Below are 25319 nucleotides of genomic sequence, written 5' to 3'. Positions count from 1 at the left end.
AAAATTTTAACTTACATGTCATATTTACCTGTAATTTTGACAGCTATATAAAGTATTGAAAATGTTATTATAGGCAAATGTGTAAGAAAACTATGACTCTCATATAGTGTTGGTGGGAGTGTTACTTGCGAGGTTGTAATCTTAAATTATATCAGATATATACTCTTTAAAATCTAGTGATTGCTTTTTTTCGTATATATTAAGAAAAAAATAAGTTCACAAAGATGCATAAATATGCTTAATACAAGATTGTCCAATAGTAGTGAAAATCTCATACACATAGTAAAATTTATTGTGGCCATTAAAAATTATGGTAATTTTTAAAGTTAAAAATTATGGAAAGTGACACATATCATCATTCAAATATAGATAATGTCTATGAGGTCATTAATTGAAAATGAGCATAATTTAACCGTATATATCCATGTATAGTATGAATCAATGTTTTTTCCTTTCTTTCTTTCTTTTTTTTATTTATGTTACGCATCTTATAGTCACACACAGGCAACTAGAGGGTAATGTACCAAATGTTGTGTCTTAGTCAGCTGGGGCTGCCCTAACAAAACACCACAGACTGGGTGACTTAAACAACAGACATTTATTTCTCACAGTTCTGAAGTCAGAGATTAGGATGCCAGCATAGTTGAGTCCTGGCTTGTACATAGTTACCTTGTTGCTATATTCTCACATGGTGGGGGTTGGGGGTCGAGGGAAAGAAAGGGAGGTAGGAAGGGAGAGAGAGAGAGAAGGTGACCGGGAATGGTTTTGTTTTAAAAAAACACTAATCCTGTCATGAGGAACCCACCCTGATGACCTCATCTAAACTTAATAATCTTCCAGAGGCCCCACCTCCTACTACTATCACATTGGAAGGTAAAGCTTCAACATATGAATTTGAGGGGGCAGGCAACACAAACATTCAATCCATAGCATGTGGCAATCTCTGAGTGGCAGGATTGTGGATTATTTTCATTGTCATTTTTATGCCTTTTATATTATCTGAATTTGGGGTACATAATACATAGTAAATCCATGGCACAGAGGTGATGCTCAATACACATCTTTTTTCCTTTCTCCTCTCTCATCCTCATAATATTGAAGTTCACTTATTTGAATATCTCTCCTCCTTTTCTCAACTTTTATCATATTATGAGTTCTGAAAGGTAGGAAATTTTATTAATTCATCTTTATCCTCCAGAGTTTATCTCTGGGACTCAATAAATATGTGAATGATTCCCACAGGTTTATTATTCTGTAGCTGGACACATTGTGTTTTTTAGTTAGGGAAGAAAACGCTCTTGAATCATACACTTAATGAGAAGGGTAGTTAAATTGCAGGAGATGTTTTAATTAAATATGGTTTAGAAACATTCTTTGGAAAGAAGTGAGCTGTTTTGCTTGTTACAAATGCCTAAAGAAAATGCTATACTAACTGGTGTGAAGTGATATCTCATTGTGGTTTTTATTTGCATTTCACCAATGATTAGTGATGTTGAGCATTTTTTCATATGTTTATTGGCTATTTGTACGTCCACTTTGCAGAAATGTTTCTTCAGGTCCTCTGCCCGTTTTTTAATTGGATTATTTGGGGGTTTTTTATTGTTGAGTTGTATGAGTTCCTTATATATTTTGGATATTAGCCCCTTATTGGAGGCATTGTTTGCAAAAATCTCCCATGCGGTTGGTTGCCTCTCTATTTTGTCAAAGGTTTCTTTTGCTGTGCAGAAGCTTTTTAGTTTGATATAGTCCCATTCATTTACACAATGGAACACTATTCTACCATAAGAAAACATGAAATAGTGCCATTTGCGAAAACATGGATGGATTTTGAGATTATTATGCTAAGCGAAATGAGTCAGACATAAAAAGTAGAGAACCATATGATTTCACTGATATGTGATATATAAAACTGAAAACAACAAAGGAACAATACAAACAAATGAAGAAACAAAAACTCATAGACACAGACAATAGTTTAGTGGTTACCCGGGTAGGGGAAGGGGATGGTAGATGGGGGTAAAAGGGATCAAATATATGGAGATGGAAGGAGAACTGACTCTGGGTGGTGAACACACAATGTGATATATAGATAATGTATTACAGAATTGTACACCTGAAAACCAATGTAGCTTTACTAACAATTGTCCCCCAATAAACTTTAATTTAAAAAAACAAAAGAAAATGCTATAAATTCTAGAACAGCCTGCTTTCCCTAGGGGCTATTACTATTTAAGACTCTTCCTTAAAATAGAAATACCTATGTCTGAGGTGACTATATTCTGAATTCTATTCATTTTTCTTCTTCTGAATGAAGCAGGAATTGGCCTTTGTGCCATCAAATTTGTTCATATATATATATGTATATTTTTAAATTTTTTTGAAAAATAATCATGTTACTGAAAATTTAGAAAACAGTCTCCCATAATAACTTGCTTTGTAACTACTTAACATGGAATGCCGAGATTCAAATGATTTGGTTTCAGAACTGATCTGTGACCTAAAAACAAAGTCTAGTACCCACAAGTTAACTTTCAAATTACTCAAGTGTTTAACCCTTAGTATACTAGGAAAATAGCCATCATCATTTACTATTTGGATCAAATAAACCCATCTAAAATTTTGTTTTTTAAAGTAATTTTTCAAATAATTTATATAAGAATACTGATACAGTAAAAGAAAACTCATTTGAAATTTTAATAAGAATTTAATTTCCTTTCTTAAAATGTGTATACATTTTTTGCACACTCTGTATAGATGGTATGTTATAGAAATGTACAAATACACTTGAAGCCTACATAATTTTACTAACCAATGTCATGCCAATAAATTTAATAAAAATTATAAATATTAAAAAAAGAAAAATGTAAGTTTTAAATGGTTAAAAAAAATTAAATGTAGTAAATCTCTTTATATCAGTAAAAATTTTGGCACATAAACATTCAAAAGATAGAAGAATATTGTCACACATCTTCTTAGCAAACAGGAAAGTCCAAGTTCTTGTCACCAAATATTGTGTGAGAATCTTTCCTGTACGAAAATATCCTATTTCCTTGTTTGTCTTTAGAGATATGTTTTTTACTTATTCACTCATGCTTGAGGATGTTCATCTAAGTCTCTAGGAAGTTATGATCTGAAAATTCATGGTCTATTTCACTTACATAATTAATTCCATCAATATTAGCATCTAGAGCAGCACTGTCCAATAGAAATATACTGCAAGCCATAATTATAATTTCAAATGTTCTAGTAGACACATGAAAAATTCTAAATGAACAGCTAAAAGTAAATTTTAATAATATATTTTATTTAACCTAATAAATAAAAAATAGTGTCATTGCAACATGTAATCAATAGAAAAAGGTATTGTGTTATAACATTCTTTTAAAATTTTTATTTATTTATTTATTTTATTCTATTTTATTTTTTAATTAAAAAAAATTTGTTTTACATTCTTTTTTTATCGTGCTAAGTCTTCACAATCCTGTGTGTATTGCAAGTCTCAATTCATGTACTGAAAAGCCACATGTGGTTAGTGGCTACTGCATTGGACAGTGCTGGTCAAAAGTGCTGCTTTTCACGTTCATCTTCTTATTTGTCTAAGAATTGTGAGATCTCTTCTGTAAGTGTTCTTTTCCTTGGACACTATGGATGGAAAAATAAAAAGTCAGTATTTGCAGCTGTGTTTCATGAAAGCCAAAGCTAGGTTATAAAAATGGTGTCTCGTCTTTTATACCTTGAAAGATGATGTAATACTTTTGGCAACACAATAAGAAAATGAAGGGTTATTATTAATTTTATTATTGTATTCTCCTCCGAGGCAATTCCACATTTTTTGTTGTTGTTTTGGGGGGAAGGATCTTTTTATTCTTTAAAGTCTTAATTGGAAATAATTGATAAATAATAATAAAAAATTCCTAGGATGATTAAGTAACAACATGTTTCAAGTAAAGGGAAAAATAAGATGACTAAGATCCCACAATATAGCTTAGATTTGTAGAAGTCTCCAATGTGTCTGTATTGTATTTGCAAGATAGAATGAGTTCTATTCTTTTTTTAAAAATAAATATATATTGTTTGCTTTTTTGTAAGACATCTCAGAAAAAATAAAAGCCATGAAATATAGATTATTATGAATACAATAGCTCAAAAACAGAAACTCAAAACTATATTTGGGTCCAATAAACTCTAATGGTATAGTGATGGTTAAATTGCATGAATTAAACAGAATGTGGGGAAAATTTTTTTTTTTTATTGGGGAAGGGGAACAGGACTTTATTGGGGAACAGTGTGTACTTCCAGGACTTTTTTCCAAGTCAAGTTGTTGTCCTTTCAATCTTAGTTGTGGAGGGTGCCATTCAGCTTCAAGTTGTTGTCCTTTTAGTTTTAGTTGTGGAGGGCGCAGCTCAGCTCCAGGTCCAGTTGCCATTACTAGTTGCAGGGGGCACAGCCCACCATCCCTTGGATGGGGGAGTCGAACCAGTAACCTTGTGGTTGAGAGCCTGCGCTCCAACCAACTGAGGCATTCAGGAGCTCAGTGGCAGCTCAGCTCTAGGTGCCATGTTCAATCTTAGTTGCACGGGGCACTGCCCACCATCCCTTGCGGGATTTGAAGAATTGAACTGACACAACCTTGTGGTTGAGAGCCCACTGGCCCATGTGGGAATTGAATCGACAGCCTTCGGAGTTAGCAGCATGGAGCTCTAACCCCCTGAGCCACCGGGCAGGCCCCTGGAGATACATTTTTTTTAAATCCTTCTTTTCTTTTCCATAAGCTTCTATCTCACATGACAGCTTTTCCTAAATTTTCTCCTTAACAGTTCCTTGGAAAACCTTTTCCTGTAGCCCCAGTCTTCACTCTTCTCTTTCTTCTTCAGTCTCTCCCTTTTCATTTCAAAACTCCCAAAGAACATGCCTAGCAAGAATGCCAAAAAATGGATCAAATATATGGTGATGGAAGGAGAACTGACTCTGGGTGGTGAACACACAATGGGATTTATTGATGATGTAATACGGAATTGTACACCTGAAATTATGTAATTTCATTAACAATTGTCACCCCAATAAATAAATTAAAAAAAAAAAAGAATGCCAAAAAAAGGGAAGAATCAAAGAAGACCAAGTAAAAATCCCCTGTAGCAGGCAGAAAGGGTACAGGCCATGCCCTCTTCTACTACATTTTTGAATTTCTGCTCTTACATTATGTATAATGATTTACTTTTTCCACAAGGAGTAACCGGGTTAGATGTAGTTGCATAATGCCAAGACCGCCAGAGTTTCTAAACATTTCAGATCTTTATGATCAACTCTTGGGCTCTTTCCTAGGCTGTGATCTCCCAGAAGGTATACCATTGAAACAAAACCTAGAGCTTAGAAAGAAGATGCTTTCAAAAAATAAAAAAAAACCAAACTTACTTCTGTGGATCAGACATTATCTTAAACATTTTTCTGCATTACATTTAATCATCATAGCAGCCCTACCGAGTTATCATTTCTTCCATTTTTAGAGATGATGAAATGGAGGCCCAGAATAATTAAATTACGTACTTAAAAATTTCACAAACTGTATGTAACAATCAGTCAGATTCACATTTAAAATCAACAAAATCCAGACTAGTTAGTATTAAGGGGGAAATGAATTATTAAGAGACATTGGATATTTTGGACGATCTGTAGAATCAGAGAATCAGGCGTGGAGACTACACACAATTAATTACCCTGCCGGATTCTGGTGAAAAACCAATTACTGCTGCCACTAGACATAGGCCCCACGTCACTTTTTACTTCCCCTGAGCATGAGCTGTTACTGTTAAGTCTTCTGTCACTGCATCCTCTGAACAGAGAACGGCCCTCTCAACCTGGCCAGGTTCCATTCTATTTGGCACCTGTTTCCTATCACTCTCGTCCATTTTGAAGTCTCAGGCTGGTGTGTCTGATTGGTGGAGCCACATGCCACAACTTGGATGCAAAAAAAAAAAACAAAAAAAAACCAACTTGGATGCACACGATGCTTGAGAGAGAGTTCCTGGCTTGTATTTTGGGGAGATGGGAAATTCTCCAAAGATGTGAAAGATACTGGACTGTCAAAACAGCCTGACAAACGGCCACCAAGAGAGCAAGATGAATTAGATATAATGATCTTTTCATTTCATCAGTAAGAGAACGGAGATCTGCTGAGTAGCTAATGCCAGGCATGCTATGCCAACTTCTCTGATACTCTGGCCACGCCTCTTCGTAATATTTTGACTGGGACACCTTAAAAGAAGTGGAAATTCACAGCAAAAGAGAGCTCTCCCGTCTGTCCTCTGCTTACCTTATCATATTGGAATGCACTATGGAAATTGTTGCTAGACTTTTATCTGATCCCAAAGAATGCATAACACGTTTCTCCTTCAAATCTTGGTAAAGAAGGGAGTCTGCAAATGCCAGTCTGGGTTAGGGGAATGGATTCTTATGGAAAAGGTTTCTCATGAAACATCAAGTTCAATTAAGGATTTCCTCGCAAGGTTTTTGGAACATTATTGGAGTATTGAAGTTTTTATCACTGCAGTTAAATTTCTTAGATTTTTTTTTTTTAAGTTTAGTTATTTAGAGCCTAAAATGTACTAGCACACACAAAAAATTACCTTTACTCTGAATACCATCAATCATGAAACATTTGTTTTTGATTATTTACAGTTTAGCAATAATTTATTCACAAAGTTAAGTTTGAAAAACCTCAGTTAATTTGAACAGTAAAATTCTATCACCTTAGTTAGAAACTGACCTGAAAATACTTCTTCCTACGGGAATATACGTTTCCTAAAACTTTAGGATACAGTGGGAGGATGAAAAAAACATTGTTGGGGAATATGACAAAGTACTCAAAATTTAAATTTATGTATGATGTGTGAGAAAATAATCCTGTCATGAAGAACTCACCTATGCAAAGCATTAGCTTTACAAATGGGAAAAGTATTTTCTTTATTATAGGCTCCACTAAACCAAAATTTTATTGGAAACAAATAGTATATGTCTACTTTATTAACCAAAATTCTTTCCTTCAGTAAGATTATTATGTTTTTTCCTTTTGTACTTTACAGTTTTTATTATGTTCAATCAACCTTTCTTTCATTTTGTTCTCACAACACTCCTGTGAAGGAGGTAATGAGTGGTTGAATTAATTTTAACCTCATCAAATTCCTTCACTTCATAATTTACCTGCTTTATATAATACATTTGTTTTATGTTATTTTTATTATTAATATGGTAAAATACATATAACATAAAATTAGACATTTTAAACGGTGCAGTTCCGTAGTGTAAAGCATGTATACATTTTTGGGCAGCTAATCTCCAGAGCTTTTTCATTTTGCAAACTGAAACTCTATACCTACTGAATAGTGACTCTCCATTTCCCTTTCTCCTGTATTTTTTAAAGAAATTAAAATGTTTTCTTAATGAATTGAAATGCTTTCAACTGAGTTAAAATAAGAGTTGGCCTGTCAAGAATTTCGGGTAGGCCATTATTTGGTTATTTATGAAGCTATCAAATGTCACATGGTCATTTCTCTTTAACTTTCATGCCAACAATCTTTCTGTAAGTTAAAATCTGAGTCAACAGTTCCTTTCAAGTACCTTTTCTATTATTCTATCAGTGATGCTACTGAAATGCAAATGTAGTTAAATCTTTCACAGGATGAAAGATTGGCCTTTAGAAATTTTTTTTCCCTAGAAAAAAGAGTGTCCTGTAACCTTGCTCGAGCAACTTGATATTGAATACAGGTCCATCATCTTGAACTTGGTCCAGGAGAATTCAGGGACCATAGTTCTGGAAAGTCCACCTGATAAGTCATTCAATCCATAATTTAACAGAGATAGAAGTTTCTTTACTTTTAGATTTCATAAACCTGTAAGAATTTTCACCCCCAAAATAACTGGGGTTAGTGCTCATATAGCTGCCAACTTTTCCTTTTTTTTTCTCAAGAAAAAACACTAAAACACAATAATTTCCATATACTCTCACCACCATTTGTTAATGAAACATTCTCTTAACACCAAAATATATAGAATGGTCATAAGCTCAGAAGAAAGGACCGTCCTCTAAATGGAATAAATTTGGCTTCATGATAATTTCACAGTGTTCTTTTCAAAATTTTAATTCTGTCTTTTTCTTGACGACTGGTGAAAACGTTACCATAAACCAACACTGATCTAGGGCTGGCATTTGTAACCCACTGATATAACTAAACCCCTTTGGCCTGAGGTTTCATTGTTTCGCCTTCCAGGTTCACTTTGCACTTTTCCCCCACTCTGCTCTCTCCTAGGAAAGCTGGTCTCTCTGGGCTTATCATTCAGGCTCTCTTGCCCTTTGGCATCTTGTTGGGTTCAACCCAAGGGAGATACAGATAGAAGGACAGAGGGTGAGAAGAGATGAGGTCAGGCTATTTATTCCACTGGTCCATCCACTACTATTGCCTGGGCACAGGTTGGCAGTGGCTGTGTTCCTTTATCCCAAGTCCCATCTCATGAGGTATCCCTCTCTGCAAGCTCTCTTTCTTGATCCCGCAACAATACTCTCCCGTTACCTATTCCCCTACCTCTTCAAGGTCAGGCAAATGATACCTTCACTTTGAGAGGGTACCTCACCATTCTTTGTTGATGCCCTTAATGGTGCCCACACCTCTTTACATAGTCCCTTCATTAAACTCCCCTCAGTCATTCATTGGAGTGGTCATCTGTTTTCTGCTGGGACCTGACCTATATATTCATCATGTAAAGATGAAAAACTGAGGCCCTGAGAAGTGAAGGCCAAAAGTCACATAGCTCAAGTTAAACGGTCAGTTAAATTCAGAATGCGGCCTTCCAGATCAGAGTTCTCCTTAGTCAGTGCTTATCTGTCATCCTCCCATAGCCAACCCCTTCACAGTTATATTGATGGGCACTTTCTAGAATCTTCTTTCCACTGGATTTTGACAATAGTTGTAATTTGTTCAAGTTTTGAGTTAAAAATACCTAATTAGGTGACTCCTGAGGCAACTCCAAGCACAGAGGAATACTGTTTTTACTAGAATGTATTGAAATCAGGAAAACCGAGTTTTTAAGTTGTTGTATAAATAGAAATTGGCAATTTAGCCTAAGAAACTTTTGCAAAAGCTAAGCACAAAGAAACGTGAGAGTGATGAGATTTCCACTCTAAAATGAATTCTGATCATCAAAGATGGATGGAGGGATGACCCAAATCTGCCCAGGATGAGTAGCTGAGCTAGGAGCCTGGGGAAAGACTTTAACCTGTGTAAGAAATAGGAGATTGTAAAAGGGTCCTTTTAGTATAGAGCCGTCAGTGTATGTCATTCAGGGGGAAAGAGGAATAGACAGTATTAGTAAATAGAGGTAGTAAATAGAGTAGTAGTAAATAGACAGTACTAGTAAAACGAAGCAGGAAGCTTGACCATTACAAAATATGGTGAGCATGTTTTCTCTGGCAGGAAGTTACTGTACCACTGAGCAGGGGCCGTTGCTGAAACCCTGGACGTTAGAAGTTTCAGATTGCTAGAATCGATTTGTTTGAACTGACCCATGTCAAAATGGTCTTTTGTAAACGTGGAATTTTCTATAACCACACCTTTATTTAGCAATCTGGCTTTTAAGTAAATGCACAGGCACATATTTAACATATTAACTTTGTTCTAATTGCACACTTGACTGAATTTCTCACTGCTCTCGTTTGATCATTTGCTGTGACAAAAAATGTCTTTATGGACTTTCTTTTCCTAGGGTTTAAAAATAAGCTAGAAAGTTTTAATATCAAACGATTCTCTTTAAAGGAGTTAGGATAATGGAATGATTAATAATGCTAATTGAGTACTTTGTCTGTCTAAGCAGTTACCTGCTTTGCCTCATTTAATCCTCACAACAACCCTGCCTGCCATCATCACCCAACTCCATTGCCATCTCTTGGCTCTCTACTGCACTATCTTGCATCGGGCCTTGACAAGCAGAATTTCTCTAAGGATCTGATCCCTGTCGGGGTCCCAGGCTGGATGCATGGAAAATATTGCTCAAAGAAGTCACTGTTGTAGCCTCTCAGACTGAAGTACTGCTCTTTCTGGTATAACCACCTTCTCTGACTGCTGAGTCTTCGACCAACAAATACTTATTGAGCTCCTGCTAAAATACTCAGTGCAGTGTTGTCTGGCCTATGCATGCAGGGGCCTAAGTGTTGCATGTGGGTTCAAAGGGGTTTGGAGGGTTTGAATCAGTGACCTTGACCCAGTCATGAAGAGTGGAAGGGTTTTGCATGGCTGGGGAAGAAGAGCAAGGTCATTGTAAGAGAAAAGTAAGGGAAGGGGCAATGAAAAGATACAGAAATAGGTTAGAGAAATCAAGAAAAACTAACTAGAAAAAGAAGTAGGTTTTCCTCCAGATTCTCAGATAAGGAACATCTGCAGCCAAAAGAAAATCTCTTATAATTTCATATAAGATTTGTCAATGAGTAGCTGGTCAACTTGAATACACATGCATAATAATCTAGTTTCTTTACTGTAATCAAACAGTTTATTAAATTTTTAACATTCTGCAGTATTTTCATTCAATCATCTTGGTTATCTTAGCTACATGTACTTAGATTGCTGGCTTGATATTTAGGTAGAAAAATTTAAGACAAAGAATAGAAGTGAGAAACTGAAATTTAATTTCCATTGAATTGCTGGAATTCACCATTTGAAAATCCACAGACAGATTCAATCCCCAAACACCTGTATACATCATATATTTTTAACATGTGATGTCATATAACAGACTTTATTAGCATATCATTCATCAATTACTTTAACCACCAAGACAATTTCATGTTTATATTATAATAAACATAAATTGCTTTATGTACAGTGTGTTCACATGTGCATGAAGCAGAGTGAACTTAATGGTGTAAGTTCCACTTTTCTGCTTTTCTGTCATTGTATCCTGTAAAACTGGGACAATGACTAATCACAACTAACTTTTTTAGAATCCTTGAAACCACACATTCCTATCTCCAAAACTCCTAACCCCAATGTATTTACTTATTTCTAAAACGATTCTTGATTTAATGTTTATTCCTTTGTTTGGTTAATTAGGGTTGCCTCCTGTTAAAGAGTACTTGTCTTTACGTAAGCCATTTTTACTTCAGTGAAGATACATTTCTGACTTTCCCTTAAGGGAGTGGGGGAACAGTTAGGCAAGTCAGAGGGGGGAGTGACAGCTTGCAGCCGGGGTAAAGAAGACAGACTGAACTCTTCACAGTTTGCTCAGGACTCTCTCTGTTCTACAACATGTGACAATTTCTTAAATCTACCTGTGTTCAAAAAGTCCTAGGTAACTTAATAACAGTCCTCATTCAAGCCTATTTCATTTGGCTTTACTAACAATGCTTTTGTCTCACTGGAAATGGTTGTCCTTGGCTGGGGGAATTTGGGATGTTTACAGAACCAGATTAGCTGATCTTGCTTGGTCTACCCACAAGTATTTTAAAAACTTCCTCTTGAGATCCAACATTAGACAAGAAGATTCTCCCTGGAAACAACAGTCTAGATCAGGGACTCCCAATCTTTTGGGAACAGGATGGCATCTTAGCAATTTCCTCTTTCTGCATAAAAGGTTTTGCAGCATGAATTATCTGTAAGTGTAAATACACACACAAAAAAATTTGTTTTGAGGCTAAGGTTTTGTAGATGGTTTTTTTTTTTTTTTTTTTGGACTGACTCTTGAAATTATTGGAATCATCATGGGATGGTGAGGATCATTGGTTCGTCCCAAGTATCACTATTCCAGCCCAAGATGTTCATCCCCAAAGAGCCAACTTTTGGGGGAGATTATGAAGCTGCATGTGACCCAGGAGCCAGGCTGTTTTTGAGTCACAGCAGCATTCCGTTACCCCTCATCCCATGGAGTTTCATCTAATATATCAGAGGCCTGTGGCAGAGGCCTAAGGATCAGAGCACTGCATGAACAATTATAGGAACTGGATGAATGCTTTATTTTTATGGCTGGTTCCATTTACCACCAGATGGCTCTATTGTATCATCAGGAAATGCGCACATGTGTAAAATCAGTGTACTCCTAAACCAAAGGGAAAAAACAAAGCAGCAGGTTTTCCTTTTTAACTTTTCATATTGCTGTGTAATTTTAATTGTCTCAATAGCCAAAGAGTAGTCAGGAAGCACTCTAGTCTCAGTAGGGCCTGTGACTTACATTTCCAGGCCAATTTTGCATACTCTTCTGCTTGTACGTAGATGAGAAAGAATAACTTTTGAACAATTTTGAGGGGCAAAGTCTACGCATCTGCTGATTTGAGTCATATTAGCCATGTTCGGGGAAGGATTATCTGATTCTAAACCATGAGGGATTTTTGCTTCAATGGAACTTGTGATAAAAAGGTGCTGACCCGGGGGTGGCCAGTTAGCTCAGTTGGTTGGAGTGTGGTGCTGGAAGCACCAAGATTGCTGATCCTCGCATGGGCCACTGTGAGCTCTGTGCCTTCCTTAAAATTAAGTAAGTAAGTAAGTAAGTAAGTAAGTAAATAAATAAATGCTGACCAGAGGAAACAGCTTCTCTGAGTCCGCATGACTCTGCTCCTCAAGATAGGTCAATGTTAAAAATGTAGGCATTCTGGGTGACATCTCTTATCAGAAGTGAAATTTGGGTCTTAACCTCTAAAAGAAAAGTTTTCTTTGTAGCAAGAATAAAAATTGCAGATTCACCAAATTCCACTGCGGGTAATTTTATTCTAACTTTTTTTTTTGCATTTTTTTAATTTTTATTTTATTAAAAAAATTTTTAAAGATTTTTATTAAAACATAGCTAACATGCAATATTATATTAGATTCAGGGATACACCATAATTATTCCATATTTATATACCTAAAGAAGAGGTCATCGTGATAAGTCCAGCAACCATCTCACCCTGTACCAAATATTATTGACTATATTCCCCATGCTATACATTACATCCCCAAGACTTATTTGTTTTATATCTGGAAATTTGAACCTCTTATTTCTCTTCACCTTTTTTCCTCCCTTTTTAACTTTTTAAGTTACAGTTGACATTCAATATTATTTTGTATTAATTTCAGGTGTACAGCATAGTGGTTAGACATTTATATAACTTAAGAAATGATCTTCCTGACTAGTCTAGTATCCACCTGGCACTATACATAGTTACTAGCATATTATTGATTATATTCCCTATGCTTTACTTTACATCCCTATGACTATTTTATAACTACCAATTTGTACTTAATCCCTTCCCTTTTTACACTCTGCCCCCCAAACTCCTTCCCATCTATCACCCCAATAAATCTAGTACCCATCTGACACTATACTTAGTTATTACAATATTATTGACTATATTTCTTATGCTATAACCTACATCCCCATGACTACTTTGTAACAACTAATCTATACTTCTTAATCCCTTCCCTTTTTTCACCCACCAACCCCCCCCAAACTCCCTCCCATCTGGCAACCATCAAAATGTTCTCTGTATCTATGACTTTGTTTCAGTTTTGTTTGTTTATTTTGTTCTTTAGATTCCACTTATAAGTGCAATCATATGACATTTCTCTTTCTCTGACTTACTACATTCAGCACAGTACCATCTAGGTCCATCCATGTTGTTGCAGATGGCAAGATTTCATTCCTTTTCTATGGCTGTGTAATATTCCATTAAACATATGTACCACCTCTTATTCATTAATCCATTCAGGGACACACAGATTGCCTTCATATCTTGGCATTGTAAATAATGATGCAATGAACATAGAAACACGTCCTCCCCAAAGTAGTGTTTTGGGTTTCTTTGGATAAACATCCAGAAGTGGGTCCTTCTTTATCTCTTATTATAGCCTTATTTTAAAGTCTGTTTTGTCTGATATAAGTATTGCTACACCAGCTTTTTTGTTGTTTCCATTTTCATGAAATATCTTTTCCTGTCCTTTTATTTTTATTCTGTGTGTGTCTTTTGATCTGAAGTGAGTCTCTTGTAGGCAGCATATGTAAGGGTCTTGTTTTCTTATCCATTCAACCACCCTATTTTTTGATTGGAGCATTTAATCTATTTACATTGAAAGTAATTATTGATAGACATGCAGTTATTGCCATTTTATTACCCATATTTTTTATCTTTTTTTTGCCTTGAAGAAGTCCCTCTAAGATTCCTTGTAATTCAGTTTGGTGTTGATGAACTCTGTTAGGTATTTCTTGTCTGGAAAGCTCTTTATCTGTCCTTTGATTCTATATGATATCTTTGCTGGGTAGAGTAATCTTGGTTGTAGGTCGTTACTTTTCATCACTTTGAATATTCCATGCCAATCCCTTCTGGTCTGCAAAGTTTCTGTTGAGAAATCAGCTGACAGTCTTATGAGAGCTCCCTTGTAGGTAACTAACTGTTTGTCTCTTGATGCTTTTAAGACTGTTTCTTTGTCTTTAACCTTTGGCATTTTAATTATGATGTGTCTTGGTGTGGGTCTCTTTGGATTCATCTTGTGTGGTACTCTTTTCTCTTCGTGGGCTGGAATATCCATTTCCTTTGCCAGGTTAGGGAATTTTTCCATGAATTATTTCTTCAAATAGGTTTTCAATTACTTGTTCTCTCTTTGCTCCTTCTGGTACCCCTATGATGTGAATGTTGGTACACTTGATGTTGTCCCAAAGACCTCTTAAACTATCCTCCTTTTATTTTTTTATTTTTTTTATTTTTATTTTTGCTGTTCTGCTTGGATGTTTTCTGCTACTCTGTCTTCTAAATCAGTGATTCAATCCTCTGTTTCATCTAATCTATTGTTGATTCCCTCTAATGTATTCTTCATTTCAGTTATTGTATTCTTTGTCACTGACTGGTTCTTTTTTATATTTTCTTTCTCTGCTTCCTATCTCTTTGCTGAAGTTCTCCCTGAAATCACTGAGCATTCTCATATCCAGTGTTTGGAACTCTGTATCTGGTAGATTGCTTATCTCTATTTTGTTTAGTGCTTTTTCTGGAACTTCCTTCTGTTTTTTAATTTGGGGTATGTTTCTTTGTCTCTCCATTTTGGCTGCCTCCTGTGTTTGTTTTTACATATTAGGTAGGGCTGCTCTGTTTCCCAGTCTCAGTAAAGTGGTCTTATGTAGTAGGTGTCCTGTGGGGCGCAGTGATGCAGTCTCCTGGTCTCCAGAACCAGGTGCTCCAGGTGTGTCCCTTGTATGAGTTGTGTGTGCCCTCCTGTTGTAGTTGAGCCATGGTTGCTGTTTGCACATCAATAGGAAGGATTGACTCTCAGATTGATTGATTGTGAGGACTGGCTGTGACTACAGTGGAGGAGCTGTGGAGCACGGACTGACCTTACAGAGCAGGATTCTCTTTAGCAGGAATCTGGTGCCTTCCCAGTGTGCCATTTGGATGTGTCATCCTTGAAGGTGGCTTGGTGATACACTGGCTTGGTCCAAAGCTGACAACTGGTGTGCCAGCCCTGGGGCCTCCTGAGAGAAGACCTGCTGCAGGCTAAGTTCAGCCACAGCCTGTGTCCTGCCCAGGGCCATCTGACATGAGCCACAAAGTAATCCACAGATGGCCACCACCTGCACTGGGCTTGAAGGTGCCTCGAGAGGCCAAGCCATGAACAAAGGCCAGCTGCCACTAGTGGCGAACTTAGGGCTGTTCAGCCAGAGGTGCGGCACACACCAAAGCCAGATGCCTCTTGTTTGGGTTTTGTGAACTTTTGAGAGACTTCAGCATGAACCAAGACAGGTGGTTTGTATGGAAAAGGCACTGGAAGAGGCATAGATGTGCCTGAAAGTTGGGTAGGGGAGGGTCTTAAGGAATCACCAGGGTGGGGCAAACAAATGGTGTTAGCCAGGTTGATGGAGACTCAGATATGATGGCTGCCTATGTCTGCATGTCAGGAGTGGGGAGGGCTCAACAAAGAAACAATGGCTCCTGCCAGCTCCTCCATCTGGGAGAAAGCTGCCCCTCTAGCCCTTGTCCTGCAGCCAGACAACTCAGTTCCTCCCCATATGTCCCTGTTGTCTTTCCAGCTGCTACAGCAGTGTTGGAGCTCAGACTGGGTTCATCAGTGAGTAAGTCCATGCGCAGGCCCTTTAAGAGGAGCGCCTAAGACTGCAACCAGCCTTGTTTCACCAGGGGACACCTTTCCCTGGTACTGGAACCCTGGGCTGGGGAGCCTGTTGTGGCACTTGGATGCCTTGCTCCTCTGGAGGGGGCCTCCACAGCTGAGATAGCTCTCCTGATTTTTAATGGTCACATGCCGGTGTGGGAGTAGGCCGTTCTGCATCTGTTCCTTCACCTCCCATCAGTCTCAAGGTGGTTTCCTCTGTATCTACTCTAACTTTTTAAAGTTATTCATTGCATAATTTAGTATGCATTTTTACCCTTCCTTTATACCCTAAATGTTAAATAAGACTATTGTTTTTGTGACATTTCACTGTTTTATTACGGTGTTGAAGAAGAAAAAGAGATGATTCTTGTGAGTTTATTAAGCCTATCTTTAGTCTATAAAATTTGTGAGATGTGCTCAGGAAACTATCCATGTGAAAAAGTAATATTTGATTATTATTTTAAAGAAAGAGTCCCTGGAACCTAGACAGATGACATTTACTTTGGCACATCTCGAGGCCTTGGAGATTTGCCTGAAGGAAGCGGAAGAAAAATCTAAAGCCCTATCTGAGCAGGTAATACCTATCATTGGTACTGGAAAGATATATTCCTAGTGTTCAGTAGAGCAAGTATAAATGTAAATATGTGTTTTAACCTCTACAATTATTCACACACATACACACAGCATTACATTCATTTAGATACAACAATAATTACTTTAATCTATATGGACCTTTTCAGCCTTTAAACCTCCTTTCACATTTATATTTTGATTTTCACTCACCACAGCCCATGTGTTAGGTAAGCCATCTTCAAGCAAGTGGCTTTCCTGAATAAGTGAGCAATATTTGCATTATAAACAGATAAGCCCAAAGGTAAGATAAAACCTATAGGAATCACACAAAAGTAATTTTCTCAGATTATTTGAGAAAAGAAAGTTTTCCAAATATTGGTTTCCCTTTTGGTTTTTTGAACCTCACAGAAGCACAGCCTGTTCTAAGTGGAGCCCATATTGGGCAGCCTGGACACTTTATAGGTGATCTGCTTACATGTCAGCTCTCTGATTTCAGAGACACTGAATTTAGGTATCAGCAAAGCTCAGCCCAGGGGCTGGACCATTTCCCAGTATGATTACTCTTTGCCAACAGCATAGTGTGTAGTGCAAATCCCACTGTTACTGTTTTGTTCTTTCCTCCTGGGCAGGGGAGTTAGGCCCCAGACAGCAAAGCTCCAGTGTTCACTCTTGGTTACAGTTAGCGGAGGAAAATGGACAGCACAGACCCTGAAATGATGTTCTAAATGTTTATTGATTTATCGTGCATTAATACATTTTGATAATATATGTCAGACAGTTTTAAAAAAACAATTGTAAGAGAGTTTTTTCATAGTAAATGTCTGTACAGCAAAATTTGATTGCACCAGAATTTTATAAGAACTTTTGCAGAAACTGGGGGTGGGGGAGGAGGGTGCTTTGTTATGAGAAAAATAAATAAATTTTCAATTCACAAAAAAAATTACATGTCTTACTTTGGGATGTGTTTGTTTACTGACTAAGTGTGATTGATGCAAGGAGTTACGAGGGACTTTCGTTATTTAATGAAAAGGTGTTGCCATAGGCCCAGAGCCATTTGGGAAAGTTTCCATCTCAGCCACATCCATAATCCTGGCTTGTTTTCTCTAAAACAAATAAAAACAAGCCTCAAACTGTGGCAAAATTATGAATTATAAAAAATACAGTGATAAACATGAGGTACCATTTCAAAGAAGAAAAAAATGAGAATTTCAGAACCTCCAAACCTGGAAGAAATTTTGAATGGCTAACTAAGAGAAGTCACCCCACTAGTGTTAGTTTGTACTAAGATTTATGTTTATTTTATAATTAAATATCTTATGATTTCTCATTTAAATCAGTAATATTCAATTCACCCATCAAAGTACTCATTCTTTTTGTTCTTTATAAAATGTTTTTTTCCCATAGCTAAGATTCTTAATTCGATGATCCCTTTATGTAACATAAAATAATTAGATCCATTTTTATTCAGTGTTTAACAGATTAAATATATGAGATAGAAGCTGGATTTTTTTTACTCAACTTTTTTGTACTACCATGAATAAGATGTTTTGAGAAGAAAGATATGTAAGTGTGGCTTCACTACCTAGGTAGCTCACAACCAAAAGAATCAATGAAAGAGCTGAAGAGTAAAACTAGGTATTTGCATGGCTCCCAGATAAACTGAACAATTGCATTAAGTTGCAGGATTTGTGTATTATTTTCCTGAAATATTGTCTTTGGAGTTGCCAGATTTGCATAACTAAGTGAATTTAGTTGGAAATTGGCAATGGTTTGAGGAAAAGGAGAGTGTGATGTGTTAAAAAGAAAAAAACACAAAAAACACGTGACAGGCATTTTCAATATTACGATTTTAATTAAGTTGAATATTTTATTAGATTTAGCTGTCTCCACTGTTACTGTTGGAACACATTTCTCAAATATAGACATTGTTCTGCGAGGATTTAATCCTGAAATTTTTGCTGTTTCCAGTGTTTTAGTCTAATTCTTAAAGATAAAAACTGTAAGAACATTTCACTCCCCTATATTTTAAATTCAGTAGAGGTTTTAAAAATGGGATGACAGTGGATAGTGAAAGATAAGGGGAGCAACTGGCCTTGCTTAAGGCTAGGATATGAGAATATTTCAGAATGGAACACCTGTCTCAAACAATCAAACATTTGTCCACTGGGTGCCACTGTCTTCCTTATCAGGCTATACTACTAAGAGGTTGCAAAAAAGAGAAACTGTCTTTAGTATTCAAGACAATAGAGTGTGTGTGTGTGTGTGTGTGTGTGTGTGTGTGTGTGTGTGTGTGTGTGAAGGAATATTTTTGCCTGTATGCATGTATACAAAATTTACATTAATGATATTTTCTTTTAAATATCATTAATCTAGGATTTATCACAAGGATGGTGGGAATGCCAGCTGGCTTTCACTGGTAATCCAAATCATTTAGTCAGCCTTGTGGCTAAGCGCTGGCCAGATGGGCTGGTGGGGAAGGCAGAGCAAAGGAAATGGCAAGGACAAAGATTTGTGATGGAACTTAGGAGTGGGAGATCATGGTATTCCACCAGGGGATTCTGGTGTTGAGAAACGGGTAAATCTCACTGTCTGCCAAATCCTTACCTCCTGGCTTTGCCTCTTAGAGAAGAACATAGAATTAACTCAGAATGGAAAAGATAGAGGCCTAGGATTTCATCTACAGTAAGAATCCATGGGTCCTGGGCCTCAGTTTACTTAAACCTTTCTAAGGTTCTTTTCAGCTCTGTTAGTTCACTATGGGACAAAAAAAAAGAAAAAGAAAAGAAAAGGAACATAGAAATAGTGAGGAAATAAGGAGACTGTGCCAACTTCCTCTGCGAGGTCACACAGTAAACAGAATTCTCGTTGGCTTCCCTGAGCTAACAATATCTTGTATTTCTCTGCAGTCATATCACCATTTTCAAAATAAAAGAAATATGAGATCAGGATAATTTGCAATTAAGATTTATAATCTGGGCTGTTCACAAATGTAAGAAGTAACTAGCAGCAATTCAGTTACCAGAGTGAAAAAGGATCAGAAGAATCCAGCTCTTGTCCTGGGTTATAATGGTAAATAACTCAAAAACTTACCAAGTTTTGCTAAAGAAAATGCTTGATTATATTTTCTGTAGTTTCAGAGCAGTGGGAGGAAATGCCTGAAAATTGTTTGGGAGATAAAGGACTAGAAGGGGAAATAGAAAAGAAGGAAAAGTGTTAAGGAGGAGATGGAAAGAAGAGTAAAAGGGTTTCTGGAGAAACTCATAAAAGCAGTTTTTGCACACGTGCTGGCTTCTATTACCAGTACACACCAGGGGGATGAAGAAAGGGGCTCGGGTGGGCTGCATTTTTAACAATACACAAGCAAATAGATCCCACAGCTTTTGTGCTAAGAGAGTGTGGGGAAAACCCACAGTTTCACAATGGAGCACAGATCCAAAGACACCCCAGTGTAGAGGACACGGCAGGCCAGTTCCTGAGACACTTCCTCTGGCAAAAACCCTTGGCCCAGTGTCTCTCATTCATCAGCAGCTCCTGGTCCCCAGCTCCCAGCCGCAGACCCAGGATAGCTCAGGCTTTGTTCCTGCTCCACCAGCTTTATGACCTTGGGCAATTCAATTAGTTTCTCTGAGTCCCAGCTGTTTTATCTAGAGGAGGGTAAACATACTGGTTTCCTAGGGCTGTCTTGAGGATTAAATAAGTGTATCTGGCTCTTTACTGGGCTGTCAATAAATGTTAATTTATCTCCACTCCTACTAGTGATCACAACAGAACTGATTCTCAGTGTCCTGTGTGTGAATAAGAAGTTTCTTTTTTTACAGGTGTCTCTTGAAGTGTTTGAAAGGCACTCAAACGTAACACAGCAGTTCTTTTCCAGCACTCAAAATTTTACAGTCTTTCAAGCAGGAAAACCCCCCTCCACACACCAGCTTCCTTGTACTAGATCAGCTTTTTCACCACCCAGGTTTCTTTCTACTTTTTCCTACCTCTTCACTTGGTAAAGGGACTTTAGTACTTTAATATTGTTCTTTCTTTCTACATCACCTCTTGGGTCTTCTACTTCTGCCATTCTCTGATTTTTCCCAGACTGGGAGTTAAATGGATAGTTCTGGGGGAACTGGAGAGTGGGGGAAATGTGTGATCATCCCCTTACCAAGAAGGTGAATCCACTAACAACTATGTAGTCACAATAGCTTCAGGCATTTTTCAGATACCATGAACAACAAAAGACTAGTTACATATTCAGTATGCCATAAACACTAGCTAGGAAAGATGTCATACTTTGATGCAAAAGCTAGAAGGTGAGAAGTTCGGTGGGGAAATTGACCTTTATTTTCTAGCCATTGTTTTTCCCAGGTAGGAAGGAGACATGGACAAGACATAGCAAGGGGCTCCTTTGGTCTTTGGGAGTGTAAAAAAATGTTGCCCCTTTTGTTTTCATAAAAAGAGATTTACTGGTGATACTCACTCACAATGCAAGGAAGTTTCAGTGGAGAAGACCATGGTAGTTTTATTTCCCAATTCTTGGACAAAACACATGTGAGCCTTTTTCTTATTTCTTAGTAATAGCTCATATGCCGGTTAGGTATCATTTTTCCCTTATCTGATGAGGGACATTTCTGAAGGCCCAAAATAAAACTAGTCACAGGGCCTTCCTGTATCCTCACTCTGTAGGGAACATGACCAGTTATGTTACATTCAAAGAAGATTCTTTTTCCTTTCTTTCCTCCCCACCCCCCACCCTGGGATCTCCCTGCCTAAGGTTCTCTTTGGTCTTAAAGAGTATCAGAAGCGACAATGGAGACAAAGCATAAAAGGAGGGTGCAGTGAGGGAGTATATAAGCTCAGATCCTACAGGAATGCTTACCTGGTTCCAGACACCTGCAATGCATTATAAATGGTAGACAGTGAGTGGAGGAACTAACACTTATTCCGCACCTACAGTTATCCAGGTACTATGCTTAGATTTACAGATATTTCATTTCATCCACACTGTTACTATAACCCCCAAGAGGAAAATGAGACTCAAAAATATTAAGTCATTTGCCCAAGGTCATACAGTTAATACATGGGGCAGCTGATGTTGGAAGCTAAATAGTTTTAAAATTCAAAGACCCTGTTCTTAAGAACATGTGGTCACAGGCCAAAGCCATTTGGAAGAAGTTTCCTGCTCAAGCAGCACTGAACAGGAAGCACTTACCTTGGTTCCCAAACTGGAACCTGGAGGACTTGTGAGACTGGGCCCTGCTCCCAGAGTTTCTGATTCAGGAGATCTGGGTTGGGGGTCAAGAATTGGCATTTTCAATAAGTTCCCACTCTAAGTTGAAGTTAGTTACAGCCCTGACCCAAGCTTACAAGCCGAGCGTCCTCCACACCCTTGCCCTGTGCCCCCAGCTACTCAGGAACTGATTGAATCAGGATTAGTTTTGGGTACATAAAACTAACAGCCCAAATAAGAATAGCTTAAATGAATAGATGATTATTTTTTTCTCATATAAAGGAAGACTGAACACAGGGGCCCAGCACGGCGTGATAGCCCCACAATCCTCAGATGCCCGGGCTTTGTCTCTTCATGCATTCACAAACATGGCTTCCATGTTCAAGATCCAAGACACACCTGCAGTTGCAACCATGTTAGTCACACATCAGGCAGCAGGAGGAAGGAAAAGGCAAGTGAAAACTGGGATGGAAAACTGCCAGCTGAGCAGCCCCTTTTAAGGGCTTTTCTCAAAATCTCATTTAACAAAATCTTATATATCCTTGACCACACCTGTTTGCATGGGGACTAAAAAACATGGGCATGTAGCTGAGCACATTGCCACCCCAAGAGGATGGGGATTCTTTCACTCAGAAGAGAAAATGGGTATAGAGTTGGCAAATTGCAGTCTCTGCCTTGATCATTCAACCTCTTGACCACACTGTTGCCCACAGTGACTGGTCCTGCCAACTTGAATGTTCTTTTGCATGTGAATGTCCAGTTTTCCAAGCACCATTTGCTGAAGAGACAATTCTTTCCCCCATGGAATTTCCTCATTAAAAATCCATTATGTATAGATGTATAACTCCACAGACTCTCAGGTCTACCCCACTGCTCTATAACTGTGCGATTTTCAGCAGGTGCTGCTGGTTAGAAACTCCAGGTAAATTTTTGAGCTGGAACTTACATTTAGTCTTCGGGGTCCTTACTACTATGTGTTCTTAGTGTGAGGTCCACAGTGAACCTGTCTTACTTAGGTAGCAGCTGGGGATTGAATGACTCTTCTAACTGATTTTTTTTTTTTTTACCTTTAACATTTAGTATAGTAAACAAACAAACACAGACAGAAGACTAGTATGTTTGGCTCTAATAACAAAATATTACTCATTGTTTTATACCTGAGGCTCTAAAATGAACTCCCATTATTTGCCTCTTGGTGTTCAATCTATATTTTATTGAAGTTTAGGAATAGAAAGAATATAGAGCTCCAGCCAAGTTTTAGATTTCTATGTGAATGAGTGGCTAAAAGTGATTTGATGCATTTGATTTGAGATTGCCCCCTCCCCCTCGAGAAATGTTCTGGTTCTTTTTCATTGTTTAAATGCAACAGTGCATAGTGGATCCTTTGATGTCAAGTTTATTTGAAATAAGCAATGTGTCCTTGGTAGGAGTATTCATTCCTGCAAATGCTCCGAAATTATGCTTGATATGCCAATCTGAAATCATGAGTTTTTGTGAATGAGTTTTTGTTTTCTAATCTATTTGGAAGTCTACTTTAAGGTTATAAAATCACAAGCAGTTTGTTTGACCTGGAATGGGTTTCCTTGTCCCCATGAAATCTAGTTATTGGGAATTTTGTTAAACAATTTTGTTTTAGTTGATTTTACAGCAGAAAAGTAACCTTTTAACACACACACACATACACACAACCTCCTATCTAAGCAGATGTCAATCTTCACCCCCTTACCGGATTGTTGGGCATCAATTGGGAGCCTCAGAGAATGTAAGGGAAAAAACACAAGCTGGTGAAGAGATGTGTTGTTTTGAATAGAGTCAGGCACACTGACAAATGGGCTTCTGTTGTTATTGTTGGTACAGGGGGATGCATGGACTGCTGGCCTGTTACATAACTAAAGACTTCCTTTTGCTTGTAAATGTCAAGATCAAACAGAGGTCAGTTTTAAATAGCTGACCGGGTGCTAATAAATGTGACTTTCTTGTCTAAGAAAAAGCAAAAGGCCTTGTCCCTTTATGAGTCATGACTCTACTGATAAGAACGGGTGTCTTTTTCTATGGGCCTAACCTGCAATTTCTGCGTAAGATTTCCTCAGAGATGGCAAACTAACTTTTCACTTCCTTTAAATCTCTACAAGGAAATTACAAAATTAGGTATAGGCATTTGTTTGAGTGCATTCATTCAATAAACTCATTTATTCATTCAATAAACATTTATTGAGCCTGTACTGTGAGCTAGGTGTTCTGGTAGGTACCCCTGTGTATGTTAGCTCACGTATTTCTCCCAAAGGCCCTGGGAAATTGTATCCCTATTTTGTAAATGATGAAAGTTCTTTTGTGGGATTGCAGCCCCTTGTCTGCTCTTTTTAGACGTTCTCCTTTGGTGATCTGTTTTTGGGGCTCACAATCTGCTGAGAAGAACCAAGTCTTCCTCATGAGTCTGAGCTTCTTCCTGACCCCAGCCCGAATATCCAGCTGCTTACTGAATGACTTCACGAAGCTTCTCAGTCAACTCAAGTTCTACTTGTACATTAGCCTCCTGCCCCAGGTCTGTTCCTTCTCCCACATCCCCTAGGCCAGGAATAGGTGCCACCAGCCACTCTGTGGCTCTTAACAGAAATTTGTGCTGCTTTGGATTCTTTCCTCTACCTTGCCTCACACATCCAATCAGTCATTAAGTACTGTGAATGCTGATGCCTCCCAAATAGTTCTTGAATCCATCTTCTTCTCTCTGTGCTCACCATCATTGCCCTTGTCCAGACCACCAACTGCAAAAGCCTCTCCTGACTTTACTCTCACATGGTCTTTGTTTAATGGCTCCTCAACACTGCAGCCAGAGTGAAGATTCTACAACACATACCTCCTATGTCTCCTTAGCTGAAATCCTAAATCATCCTCCCTTTTACTGTCAGGGTAAAATCTGTATTCCTAAACAGATCTTATAATCATTTGTGGTCTGACCCTCTATTTGTTTCATCTTATACCACTCCCTATATATCACAATGACACCACTTCAATTTTTGGAATGTACCATATTCTGTCTTACCTTTCTAATCGAAGAACAAAAAGCAAAGGCCTTGTTCCTCAGAGTCAAGTTTTAATTAATACATTGTTTTCCCTCTGTTTCTAACCAGAATTGGTCTGCTCCCATCACCTCCTTTCACCCACTTCTCATCATCCAACAAATCCCCCCAAATTTCTCCTTCAATTACATGCCACTTCTTCCAAAATGCTTTTCTTCCTCCTTCAAGTTTAGGTTAGATGTCCTTCCTACGTGTTCTCATAATTCCTCTCCGACTTCCCCACCACCACCAATTGTAACTGTCTATTTGTTTGTATCTCCCACCACACCACAGGCCCAATGGAAGAAGTTCAGACAATGACTTCCCTGAGATCTCAGATCAAGTTAGGATTTATCCACTTATCTCTCT

The 25319-nt window shown here is 37.8% G+C and overlaps 1 protein-coding gene across 1 annotated transcript in view; it reads left to right on the top strand.

The window, feature by feature from the left end:
- Positions 1–25319, top strand: part of CCDC192 (coiled-coil domain containing 192) — a gene marked incomplete at both ends in the record, with an annotated part of 197527 nt that overhangs the window by 26397 nt on the left and 145811 nt on the right. Inside the window, one exon of the mRNA XM_081053803.1 lies at positions 16573–16680. Coding sequence (XP_080909929.1) covers positions 16573–16680 — 108 coding nt within the window. The remainder of the gene's footprint in view (positions 1–16572; positions 16681–25319) is intronic.

The sequence above is a fragment of the Rhinolophus hipposideros genome (genome assembly GCF_964194185.1).
Source record: "Rhinolophus hipposideros genome assembly, chromosome: 7".
Classification (NCBI taxonomy): domain Eukaryota; kingdom Metazoa; phylum Chordata; class Mammalia; order Chiroptera; family Rhinolophidae; genus Rhinolophus; species Rhinolophus hipposideros.
This window is presented reverse-complemented; position numbering and strand designations above follow the sequence as displayed.